Source organism: Tetrahymena thermophila (genome assembly GCF_000189635.1).
Source record: "Tetrahymena thermophila SB210 genomic scaffold scf_8253891, whole genome shotgun sequence".
NCBI classification, from domain to species: domain Eukaryota; phylum Ciliophora; class Oligohymenophorea; order Hymenostomatida; family Tetrahymenidae; genus Tetrahymena; species Tetrahymena thermophila.
In genome coordinates, this window is record NW_002475961.1 from 65,875 (window position 1) to 79,536 (window position 13,662).

Consider the following 13,662-nt stretch of genomic DNA (forward strand, 5'->3'; position numbering starts at 1 on the left):
TTTGGTCATTAAATTTTCAAATTAACATTTTATCTGTAAAATAGTAATTTCTGAATTGCTTTTTTTAATGAAATGAGTTTATAAAACCTATTTAAAATTTTAGATAAAGAAATTATTTGATTTTTTAGAAATTTAATAAACTAAACTTTTATCTTAATTTGTAGAAAATTTATGAATTATTTATTTATTTTTGATTTAATTATTTTATTTTTAATTTAATTATTTTATTTTACATCTAATAATTCATAAGCAAATTATTAAACTATGAAAACATAAATATACTCAAAAATTTTTTGGTAAATTGACATGCTGTCTTATAACAGGAGGCCTTTTAGATGAATTTTAACTTAAAGCCCTCAAATTTTTTTATTTTGATTAATTAGGGAAATTTTAATTATTAGAACCTGTATTATTAGATGGATACTGAGTTTGCATCATCGCTTTATTTTGATATTTTATTTGGTTAGTATTACTCCACCCAGGAGAAGTACTTTCATATAAATTATTATTTTAATTAAATTAAGGAGTGTTTCTTGCAAAATTAGAGTACTGAGGTTGTTCGAAAGCATAGTTTTCTTACCTTTCAATAAAACTGCTATCTCCTGCATTATAGCTACTATTTTGAGTATTTCTATAACCTGTTGAAGGCAGTCTCGCATTTGCCTGAGTAAAACTGTTATCATTTTTTTAAGAAGAGCTCGTTCTTGTATAGAGTAATTATTATCTCAATTAGTTTGGGAATGGTTAAGATTCAGGAGATTATTCATAATTGTAAGAATTGTGTTTCTATCCTTTCAAATTGTTGTAGTACATTGTGTTGTTGAATTGATTATTGCTACTTCCCATTTTTTATTGATAGAGAGTTGAGAATTGCTATTAAGTATTTATAAATGAGTTATAATGTTATGTATTTTATGGAGGAGGTGAAAATTCTTCGATTGCATTCATAGAAGTCTTTGCTGATACTCTAGATCCCAGCTGGCTTTTCTTTAATTTAGCAGAGGCTGATTTGAAATTTTATGTCATAAGATAAGCACTATTGTTCTATTAGTTTTAAGCAGTAGAAGAAGCTATCATATCAAGTGTTTGATTCAAGTGCATTCTTGTAGGTTCTCCATAAAGAGCATTTGGATTTAATCTTGTATGCAGTTCATTATTTTCCAGTTCTAAAGATTTGAGTCTTTAACTTAAATTTTTTTTCTCTTTCCTTAATTAGTGAATTTCATTAACTATTTCTTAGCGGGTAATGGTTTAAAATCCAAAATCACTAGTAAATGTTTTCGTATTTGTTTTTTGAAAGCCATTAGTCTCATCTGCTATTATATTATTTGTTTCAGATTCCTCTAAGACTTTCTTGTAGTCAAATTTACTTTTGAGTTCTTTTTCATTTTCTATGTCTTTTGATAAAATGTTTTCCATTATTTCTATTTTTTCTCTCAAATCGCTATTTTCCATTTATAACTATTTTATTAATTTATTAAGTATGAATGATTTTAATTTTATCAATTAAAATACAAAATTTAAGTTCAAAATATTTTATTAAAAATGAACTTTTTTCACTTCAAATTTATTTTTAGTAAAAAATAAAATTAATTTATGTATTTGTTTGTATTAATAATAAAATAATTAATTTGATGTTTTAACTAATTTAAAAATTAAAATAAGGAAAATAATAATTAATTACTATATTTAGTTCGTTCTCAGTCTATTCATTGTTTTTTGTTAATTTTTCGATCATTTCTCTCATATTTATATTTGATTAAAGTAGATCTCTGACCATGTTTGCACTTTCCACTAATCTCCTAATAATCATCTGAGCATATTAATATTTTATATTTAGAAATACTAAGAGAAAAAGCATGATAATCGAAAAAAATTACATCTGAACTCATAAGACCACCATCAATACTTAGCTCACTACTCATCTTATTTAAAGACTTCTTAACACTAGATTGCAACTGTGACTAATTTGCAGAATTTTCCTCAGGTTTTACTTTTTTTGGTGTTTCATCAGATCTTTCTTTTTTTGGAGTTTCGTCTTGTCTTTTTGTTTCCTTTTCTTTTGATGATGTTTTTATTTGATTATGCTCCTCTTCTTTTAAACTTTCTTCTTATATTTATTGTATTGATGTTTACTTATTCCTTTGCATTTTCAAAATATCAGTTCCATATTTATTGATATTTTCAGTAGAAAATTTGCTCAAAAATGCAATATGTTCATTCGCTCTCGCTAAATCTTTAGTAAGCTCTTCGATTTTTGCCTTTGAAAAAATCATATTAAAAAAGTAAAATTTCAGTTATTGTTACTTTGAGTTCTGCTATTAGTCTGTTTTTTGGATCTTCGTTTTTAACTGGTTCATTTGAAATTTAACTTGCCTTAGTTGCATAATTAAGAGTGGACATATTTTCTTCATAATAGCAGTCACATGGAGAAAGACAGGCAATCTAAATAAAAATTATATGATGTTAAATAATAAACTAAATACTAATATTACCATAAGACAGTAGCTGTTTCCTCCAATTGATTGTTTCAACAATGAAGTTAATTTAGAATCTCTATATGGCACATGAAATTGTTTGACAGAATTATTATTACCTTGCTGAGTTTCCTCTTAAGACTGCATCGATTAATCAGCAAGAGCAGAAATAACTTGTCTTAATGTAAATAAACTTTTATTGATCTCTATGCATTCTTTAAAATTTTAGCCTTCTGTTCCAGTTTAGCTCTGTCTTTCACTACCAGCTAAATCAACTAAATGAAGCTTAGCAGAAATCAAATTATCTGGGTCAAGCCTACTTATAGAGTCAACTTTGATTGTTAATATACAATGAGATCTGCTACTCTAAGCATTAAGTTTATGGCTTGCCATAATCTGTTTGTAAAATGAAAAATAAATTTTTATTTAAAATATTTATATTTCATCATTGAAAAAATAAATAGCTTTTTAATATTTAGCTAAATAAATTATTTTAAGCATTAAAGAAAGATATTTTGATGTAATTTACCTTGTTTTTAATACCTTTACTAAGCATATCATATGCTTCTTACAAGTTAGAACACTCAAATACCAACAAATTCTCTACTTAAAACTAATCTTTTTTGTTCCATCTCAACTTTAGGCCAGGACCATCATTTTTTTTTAACTAATCTGTATTAAGCAAGTCATAGATTTTTTCATTGTAGATTTGTAGATAAGAAAGATAAACTTTGTAGATTCTTTCGTTCTTGTTATGAGCAATTTATATTTTTTCAAATAGCTTATGAACTGTTCTAGGAATAATACCTTGTTAGTCTAGATTCTAAATAGAAATAAATCAAACATATTTCATCTATTAGCATATTTATTTAATTATTTAATTTACTTCATAGTTTATTATAGGTTTTAATACTTATTTTTTATTGCTGTCTGTTGCCATTTCATAATCAAATCCTTCCATGCTAAATGTTTTACCACTACCAGTTTATCCATATGCAAATATAGTACTATGATAACCCTAAAAAAAATATATATAGAATTTGTACTATTTTCAGTAAAAAGATCTATTTGATAATTTACTTCAATGACCTTTTGTATTAGCTAGTCGATAGAATTCTTTTCATATAAATCATTTTAGCTACATTATTCATCTAATACTTAATCAAATTTGAAGGATTTGGTTGTCCTATCATCCAATTATATTCTATTTTTAGAAAAATAATTTTATTCAGAATAACCTTCAGTTTATTTATAGGCTCTTCATTTTAAATTTGTATTTCTTGATGCGTTTATAAAATTATATTTAAGAATAATCCTTTAAAATATTAAATACTATATAGATTTTGAGCTATGCTTAACTTGTAACTTTGTGCAAGTGAGATTCTTCTATTTCTCAGACTCTAAAAGGGGTCTGACCCTTATAGCCACTCCTATCCTAGTTGGCATAACTTGAATCTAATGCTTTAAACTAAGCTAATAGTCTACCCTTTATCAGTTTTAAAATTCCTTTTGTTATTATAAACTAACAAATAGATAGATAGATAGTCTGATATAATTATAAATTTAAAGCTTTAAAAATAAACAAATACTTTACAATTCTTTTTCTTATTTACCTAAAAATTTAGGTGTTAAAAATTGAATGATTTTAAAATCACGATTTCTTTAGCTCATTTAATCATCGATTACTACAATAAATAATAAACATTCTTTATTCTGTGTTTAACAATCAAAGTATTTATTACCGACTATATTTATATATCAATTAACCATTGATTATAAAATAAAATTTTCTTAACAAATTGTGAGGCCTTATTTATTTATTCATTCTTCGTGATTCAATAAACTTTATTATTTTAACTATTCTAATAAAACTAATTATTATTACAAGCCAAATATATCAATTTAATAATTTAAACATGAAAACCTTTTTGGCATTCCTAATATCAATCTAATTCAATTTAATTAATACATTTTTAAAAATAATTATTATATTAGTACTAATTTCTAAATTTATAAAATTAAATAGTATTTTAGATATAATATTTACTCTATCATGCATTTAAATTAAAATAACTTTTAATTAATTCTTTTTTCAAACTATTTTTATATGATTTTAGAGATATGTTTTTTTATTACAATAATATACAAAAAAAACACTTCAAATATTAATCGAAACTTAAATATAAATTTTTTTTATTTGAGGTGAATTTTTAACATAAAGTATATTTTAAAATACCAAATCAAAATAAATATATTTTTATAGGATTATTTTATATAAATTATGGAAAATAGTTTATTTTAATATAAAGAATTATAAAGTATGAAGAGATATTTTATTTCTATCATCTCATAGTTGGTGGTGATTATTTGGAAATTTTTATAAAAGTTATTCAGTTTATTAATATTTTTTAACTTCTCAATTGATCACTTTTAATTTGTAAATAAGTTAAAAATTATTAATTTACATTTTGCTAAAAATCTCTTGAATTTGATTAAATCATATAAATTTGGTAGTATTAAGGATAATAATATTTAAATATTAAAAAGTTATAGATTTTAACCCATAAATTTATTGGATAAATTTTAATATTTACTTATTTATTTTGTGAATATTCACATTTTTCATAACTTTTAAATTTCTGAATAAAATCAACTTTTTTTTCAAATATCTTTCCTTAATTTACTGTTTTAAATTATAGAAAATGTTTCTATAATTTCAATTTACTAATTATCATTAATTTTAAAATAATTAATTGATTTAATTTTTTATAAAAAATTCAAAAAATATGTAATATATATTAATAAAGGAAAAAATAAATAAATAATTAAAGAAAATGAAAAAATATTAGTTGAAATAATGAAAACCTATTAAAAATTAAATATTGATGAGATCTATAAAGATAAAATTTAATAAGTAATTTTAGAATAACCCATTCAATAAAAAGTAATATACTGTAAATGCTCGTTAATTAAGGCATTTTTTTCTTAATTTTTTTTTCTTTTTCGATTATGGTGTGGCACTTTTTTTGGGCAAAAAAGATACTTAGGGAATGCCTTAATTAATGAGCATTTACAGTAAAAAGTTTATTAAAAAAATTAAGAAATCTAATTATAATAATAAATTTAAAAATATATCAAATAATAAAATAATAGAAATTAAAATCCAAAAAATACTAAATTAAATAAGATAAAATATATTATAAGTAAATTATTGCAATAGCAAACAAAAGTAATCTTAAAATTTAATAATAAACTGGTATAAAATTTTTAAATAAAGTAGAAAAAATTTAACCTTCAAAAGATTATGCAAGGACAGAGTAAAGAAAGTAAACAGAAAAATAATATTCTGAATAATTTAATTAGATACAATTATCTTTAATCTAAAGGATGAATTAATAATAAAAATAAAATAATTATATTCACAAAATTTATAATGAAATTATTTATTTAGTAATAATTTCTTTCTCCATATTTATTTTGATTTTTGTGTAATAAATATTTATTGAAATGACCATGTTTTTCCTTAATTAAATTTTTCAATTTCTTTAAAATAAATTAACTTTTTTATTTAAAAAAAGTATTATTTTTTAATATGAAATATTATTTTTTTCAAAAATCAAATAAATTTTATTAAATAAATAATATTTAAATTGATAAAATTTAACTAATCCGTAAATAAATTATTCAACTATTTAAAATTTTTCTTTTCTTTTTTTTTATTTGATTTGATATTAAAAAATTTTATTAATAATATTGAATTCTTTAGAAATAAAATTTTCTATTTAGTTTAAATTGAAAAAAATCTTAAATATTTCAAAAAATATTATTGTTACTGGTTCAAAAAAATAAAGAAAATAATAAAAAATGAATGATACTAATTTGAATTTTGATTATTAGAGCAATAAAAATTTTAGTAGAAAATATAAGTATAGTTTTGTTTAACGATACAGCAATTAATTAATCAATCCAATTCTACTTATAAATTTATAATTTCTAAAAAGTATTTGAAAACAAAGTGTCTGTCTTAAGAGGTTTAAATTCAAAAATGCGAGCTCACAACAAATAAATGTATGCATGTATATATGCACTAATAGTTGTTTGAAATAAAAAATATGAAGGATACTATCAAACGAATTTCTTTATGTTATCATTTGTATGCTAATTTAATTAATAAATAATGTTTGTTAATTAAAGATTAATACAATATTTTATATGAATTTTCAAGTCAATTAATAAAAAAATAAGCAAAATAATTAATTAATTGAAAGTAATCGTTGATTTCTATTTATACTCATTTAATTTAAAATAGCATTAAAAAATATTAAGGAGAACAAACATAGTTTAAAGAAGTCTACTTATTAAAATTGATTGATTCGATTTTCTTTAAATCAAACGCATGAGTGAATTTGTTTAAAGCGTATTTCTATCGAGCTGTCCCACAGATAACTCTGATATGCTAAATAGATTTGTAATTCATTTTATCACAAGCTATTTTTGATTAGATTGCTTTAATTAAAATATTCAAAAGAGGAAATAAATATTTATAGTTATTGGTCTATATTCTTTAAAATGATAATAATTTAATTTTTATTTTGTAGATAACAGGATCAAATATGAAATAAAATTTTGCTAACTCTTAATCTAAATCCACAGTTAATATTGATGAATTGTAAAGAAATAATTTAGAATTACAACAAAAGATTACGTTGTTAGAAAGGGAAAGATTAGAAATGATAGATAGAGAAAATAACTTAAAAAAAATTAATGAGTAAATAATGGAAGCGTTCAATACAATGGGGCCAGACACATCTGTAAATAAAAATTTATGTGATTTCAAATTATATCCAAATTTATGCTAATTTTAAATTACAGAACAAGATGAACAAAGAAATATAAATATTAGAAGACAAACACTAAAAAGAAATGCAAAGCACTAAAGAAAAGATCGAGTTTTTGTAAGCATAGCTTGAATAAGAAGTAATTTAAACTAATTAAAATGAAATTGATATTTTAGCTAATATTTTTTTAATTTAGAAAAAATAAAATTCATACAAAGTGAGCTTGCTTGAGAATGAAAACTAGGCTTAAAGAATACAAGCAGAACATTTAAAAATAGAAATATAAAAAAATTAACATCTAATTAATTTACAAAATAGCAAATATGAAACCCTATTAAAAACAGCAGAAGCTGAAAAAAAGTATATTTTTTGATTAATTCAAGCAGTAAAAATTAATATATGTATTTAAAGGGCTCTATAAGATGAGATTGAGAATTAGTGGAAGAAAAAAGTAGAATAGCTTGAAATTCAACTTGAAAAAGAGAAGATAGATTCTAATAACCAAAGATAAAACATGCTCAAAGAAATGGAAGCAAATTTAGAAAACTTAAAAATATGTCATGAGCATGTAGCTTTTTAAATTTTATATGATTAAAATCAATATATATTTTTATCAAATTTTAGGAGAAACATCTTCTTTGGACAAAAGTAAATGCTTTGTCAAACGAAAAGAATATTGTTCAAGGGTCATGTGAATAAAATCAGGAGTTATACAATGAACTTAAAAGAAGAAACAAGGAAGATGTAAATTATACTGGAAATATTTATGAGAAGTTAGATAATTTAATTATAAAAAAGAGAGATAATTTCATGAAGGAGATAGAGGCACTTAAAAATAAAATTTTTTCGTTAGAATAAGAAAATTTAAAAATATAGCATTACGAAATGCTTTAACTCTAGCATGAGAACCAACTCAAGCAAAAAGAACTTGTTTTCGAAGAAGAAAGAAAAAAATACATTTTCAAAATTAAAGAAATGACGTAAAAATAATTTAGTAAATTTGAAAACATTTTTTAAACAATTTTTTCTGCTCTTTTTCAAATTAAGAGTGCAGATAAAAAAGGCAGAATAAGTTGAAAAAAATCTGCAAACATTGATCAAAGAAAAGGATTTCATTATAGAAGATAACAAAAAGGAGCACTAAAAAAAGCTTTATCTAGAAAAAAAGAAATCTGAAAACTTATAAGAAGCAGCAAATAAAATAAAAGAAGATTATACTAAAAAAAATGCTTTTGTAATACAGGAAATTTTAACCAAAGAAGAGCAAATTAAAAAGCTCAACAAAGAAATAATGAAATAAGGTGTCTCTATCAGTAAAATCAATTAATCTAAAACTAACAGTAAGTTAAACATTTTTGTTCAATTTCTTTCAATATATTTTCCTAACAAAGTCTACAAAATACAACAAATTTTTCTTTCTAATTTTAGAAATTTTCATTAAATTATTTAAAATTTTTCAAAAACAAATTAAAAAGTTTAAATTTAAGAAAAAAGCAATATTTTATTTTCATTTAATTTTTCATAAATAAGAATAAAAGAAAATAATTGTTTGTTTATAAAACCAATTTTTGTTTTTTAAAAAGTAAGAGTGAAAAAAGAAAAAAAATTGATTTTTAATTTAAACAAGAAAAGGAGAACTTTGAATTTTATTCTTGATTTTTCTTATTATTTTCAAATAACACAATTAAACTTTTTTGAAACGCTAAATAAAAAACACACAAAATATAAAATAATAAAAACTGGAAATGAAATATTATTATTATTTAAATAGCTAATTATTTTTTTCTTGAATTATTTTAGTGACAACTTGGTTAGATCCTACTCTTTAGTTAGAAACGGTTAGATTAAATAGTTGTTAAAACTAACAAAATATTACTTCTATACTAAATTAAGAAACAATACCTGATATGAATTTACTTTCTAACAATGTTCCTCAAATCACAAATAGTAATGCTTTTTTGTAAGAGTTCGCTTAAAGCTTTGGCTCTCCAAGAAATTTGATGGGTAATTCACCTTAATAAATCGATGATAAGTACTTTAAGATAATTGAGCAGTAAAAACAAAATTGGTAATAATCACTTTGCTATAATTAAAATGGGTTAGGTTCTTCTTTATCTGGAAGTAGAATTGGAACATAAAATTTGTCTAAATAATAAAGTAGTCCAATTTTAAATGATACTATAGAGCCTATCTTGGTATCTTCATATTAACCTCTTAATGCAAGAGATTCCTCTAAACCTACTTTAGTTACTAAAGAAGACAAAATCTAAGAGACTTAGAACGAAAGTGAAGACTAATCATTTAATGATGAAGACTGTTTTGAGGAAGGAAAAATTAAAATTTAAAATAATTAATTATAATTAGCCTAATCTATATTTAATAGTAAGCACTCTTCTTTGGGTTATATTGGATAAAATGTTACTAACTCTATGTTAAACTTAAATAGCTTATAAGCATTAAATACAGCACCAAATACATCTAGGCAAGGATTGAGCTCAAATGCATAAACTTATTCAAATAGTAATTTAGATCTGAAGCAAAACTTTAATTAAAACAAGACTCTATCTTAAAATGGTTCTAAAAGCAAATTCACAACTGCAGTAAATAACTCTTAAAGATGTTAAACTGTTTCTACTGCAAAAAAGAAATAATATATTTAATAGAATCAATAAGAAAATGATAAAACTGCTAATACTTCTACTAACTATAAAGAGAGGAAGTCTACGAATTCTTCAATATAGTGCAAAACTCCTAATTTAAGCACAACAAAGAAGGATATTTCTTAAAAAAGCTATCAAAACAGCTAATAATAATAACTCCTATCTCCAAACAATGCAAATAGCAGCAATAATAATGCAGGATAAACATTTAGTAGTTATTTTGTATAGCCTTTATCTTAAAATATATCTGATTCCAAAGATGTTTCAAAGAGAAATTTCAGTTATAGTACACACTCATCTAATAATGTAAATTCTTTAAACTAGAATAGAGTGAAAAACTAGGCATCCTTACACAGAAACAGTAATAGTAATTTAGATTTTAAGAAAGAGCAGGCTTCTAAAGATTCTTCAAAATTGAATCAATTATAGACAACTAAAACTGCAAATAAACCTAAATATTCCTAATCTAATTAAAACTCTATATAAAATTAATAAATAATTGGGTAAGAAGAGCAATAACTTAGAGCTATTTAAAATAGTTAAACTAAATTACAAATATAAAATTATGGTTCTGGTTATATGTCATAAGATTATATTGATAAATAGCATAATAACTAAGGATGTCAGATTAATAACTAGCAAATGAAAGAATAATCAAATTAAATCAAAAGTACTTCTTCTGAATCAGTCTTTAGCTATTAATACAACACAAACCCTACTTAAATTATAACTCAATAAAATTTTTAATAAAAAAACTCTTAATCAGAACAAAAAATTCCTTTAATGGAGAGTAATAGGAATATAGAAGAATCGATATTAATTAGCTCAAATAACTGTAACTCAATTAAAGGCAACAAAATTAACATAAGATCTAGTAATATGGTTAGATAAGCCGAACTACTTTCTCATATAAACAGTTTACTTGACATCCTTTTAAAAAAGTAAAAAGAATAACCTACTTAGATTTCACTCAACCCATAAGAGCATAATTTCTTCTGTCAATAAATATAATCTTAAGCAGAAGAGTTCTAGACTGAAGAAATTAGCCATTTAAGAACTTCAGTTTAGGAAAATAGTATACATAAAATTTTAATGTCTTTAGACAAAATAAAAAACAGATTAGTAAGCAGTTAATCTTATGGATAATAAAATCAAACCAACTATTATCAAAATTATGGATTTGATTATTCCAAAAGATAAGAAGGAAGTGATGTATTTGAAAGATTTTATAAAAACGTTTATAGCTAGATGTCAAATAATCACTAACTTCTTACAGAAAAAAGCGAAACATGTGTATCTTAACAAACTCTTCCTAATGAATAAGACATTCCTCTCATAAATCCTGTAAGAGCTTCTGATGTAACAAAAACAATAGTGTAGTAATCTCTTAATTTTGGTCAAAACTAAAGCACATAATCAATGAATCAATATAATTCATAATCGTAACTATCTAATCAAAATTACCAAAACACTAACAATGGTCCTACAATTAAAACTATTCAACTTAAGTGAAGTTTATTATTAAAAGAGTCTTTTTTATATTTTTGAAAGTTAAATGAATTAAAAAAATATTAAAATAAAAATTAATTAAAATTAATTGTATTTATTAAATAAAGTTAAGAGTAAAGAAATTAAATATATTTGTTGATTGATATTAGAGTAAATAAATAAATTTTATTTAAAGCTATTTATATTTTATTATCTAAAAATTGAGAAATAATCAAAAGAATTATAAAATTATTATAAATTTAAATTGAATTTATTATTATAATTAAATTAATCTTAAATTGCATAAATCAGTTAAAATATTTTCGTTTTGATTTCATTAATAATTAAATAAAGTTTTTTTTTAGTTTAAATTTTTAGAGATCAGTAAAAGTTGAATAGGAAAATACTTGTTTATGAGATAAATTAAATTTATTATTATTAAATTAATCTTAAATTGTATAAATCAGTTAAAATATTTTCGTTTTGATTTCATTAATAATTAAATAAAGTTTTTTTTAGTTTAAATTTTTAGAGAATAGTAAAAGTTGAATATGAAAATACTTGTTTAAGAGATAAATCTATATTAAAAATACCTCAAAAGTTTTTAGTAAAGAAAACAGATATTTTTATTAATTGATTTTAGAATCAAAAAGTAACTAACTGAATAAATAACTTTCATTTAAATTTTTTTATGTTATAATATTCAAAAATATTAAGAAATCATTAAATTATTTTTTATTTTCGTAAATAGATTAATAATAAAGATTTAAATAAAATCAAACAAACAATATTGTTAAATCAATACTATTTATTGTATGCATCTGTAAAAATATTCATATTGTTATTTAATTAATTATTTAAGTATTTATTAATTTAAATTTTGGAGAATAGTAAGAGTTGAATATCAGACAGAAGAAGACTTGTTTATGAGATTAAAAATTCCTTACAAGTTTTTACAGTTTTTAGACTTCGAGATATTTCAAATGAATAAAATAGATTTTGTTAAAATTATAATTATCATTGAAAAATAAATCATCGTTCATTTATTTTTTGCATAAAAATTAATTGAAATTTAATTAAACAAAATATTTAAAAATTTAAAAATTCAAATTTATATAAAAAAGAGGGTTCGTGTCAAGAGTAGTCTGAATTGGATTTTTCTGGATTAGAAATTCGCGTATTGTACTTAATATGCACTGCCAAGTAGCCATTCCACACAAATCGATAGAGAGTATCAGGTAATTAGGCTTACTTTATTTCAACCAAATACCTTCTTCTACTATATCCTATCGCTTGTTTATTTTTCTGGTAGCCACCTCTGCACTCTCGTGCATTCACGTTTCGAATTGACGGCAACTCAGACCTTCTCAGGCTTCACTGTCTAAATATGTTGCTACTCTTACGAATAACAATTTTGTCTAAGCCTCAACGCAAACTTTGACCGATTCCCTCTAACTCATATATGTCTTCAACTTCTTTTATACTTATCTACAATTACTTTAAAAATATTATGGGTTTCTGTAAATATTTTTATATTTGAAATAGTTTCTTTTAAAAGATTTTCGAGATTTAGTTTCTTAATAAAAAAGATAATTATTAATGCAAGCAATTCAATTATGAAAGTGAACTTTCTCTTAAATTGTTAAAACATTAAAGTAATAATTATAGAAGGAGTATTATTTTATTTAAAATATTTTATTGTTGTAATCAAATAAAGACGAAGTTAAACTAATTAAGGCGGATGCTATTTTAACCACCAAATATAATTATGTTATATAATAGTACAATTAAAATTATATTATATATTATTCAGTGATAAGTTATTTTTTTATTATATAGTGTAGTTATAGTTGATTTACGTATTTATTTATTTATTTATTGATTTGTTCTCATTATTTTATGATATAATTTTATTTCACATTATTGGTCGTTTATAAATAAAATTTGGCTATATTTTATGATTACTTATTAGATTTTGATAAATAAAAATATATCACTTTAGCTATGAGAAGTTATTGTTGTATCACTTTAAGTTTGATTAACAAAGTAAGTAAGTTATTTGGTTTAATTATAAATCTTAAATATAATATTCATCTTTTAAATAGGTCGATCTAGATAAGAATTATGGGTTGGTATAAATTTTGTTATGATTAAATTAATTTAGAAGCTTATGCTTGTAGGTTAAGGGTTATTGAAATG

The 13,662-nt window shown here is 22.0% G+C and overlaps 3 protein-coding genes across 3 annotated transcripts; 2 read left to right on the forward strand and 1 right to left on the reverse strand. All coding sequences in view use genetic code 6, as the record gives it.

Moving 5' to 3' along the window:
* Positions 1 to 282: 282 nt before the first annotated feature.
* On the reverse strand, positions 283 to 3,923 carry TTHERM_00681700 (kinesin motor catalytic domain protein; the record flags this gene model as incomplete). The annotated part of the gene is made up of 9 exons (XM_001027306.1): positions 283 to 1,461; positions 1,685 to 1,813; positions 1,881 to 2,261; positions 2,308 to 2,445; positions 2,496 to 2,873; positions 3,007 to 3,300; positions 3,364 to 3,495; positions 3,558 to 3,681; positions 3,811 to 3,923. 9 exons carry the CDS (start codon positions 3,921 to 3,923, stop codon positions 283 to 285), a joined length of 2,868 nt encoding a protein of 955 aa, XP_001027306.1.
* Positions 3,924 to 5,362: 1,439 nt separating this feature from the next.
* On the forward strand, positions 5,363 to 6,131 carry TTHERM_000681701 (transmembrane protein, putative; the record flags this gene model as incomplete). Its single annotated transcript, XM_012800894.1, has 2 exons — positions 5,363 to 5,489; positions 5,545 to 6,131. 2 exons carry the CDS (start codon positions 5,363 to 5,365, stop codon positions 6,129 to 6,131), a joined length of 714 nt encoding a protein of 237 aa, XP_012656348.1.
* Positions 6,132 to 6,873: 742 nt separating this feature from the next.
* On the forward strand, positions 6,874 to 11,487 carry TTHERM_00681720 (hypothetical protein; the record flags this gene model as incomplete). Its single annotated transcript, XM_001027308.2, has 9 exons — positions 6,874 to 6,945; positions 7,076 to 7,288; positions 7,350 to 7,454; positions 7,512 to 7,675; positions 7,727 to 7,883; positions 7,940 to 8,059; positions 8,114 to 8,295; positions 8,363 to 8,655; positions 9,116 to 11,487. The coding sequence occupies 9 exons, from the start codon at positions 6,874 to 6,876 to the stop codon at positions 11,485 to 11,487; spliced, it is 3,678 nt and encodes a 1,225-aa protein (XP_001027308.2).
* Between the last annotated feature and the right edge of the window lie 2,175 nt (positions 11,488 to 13,662).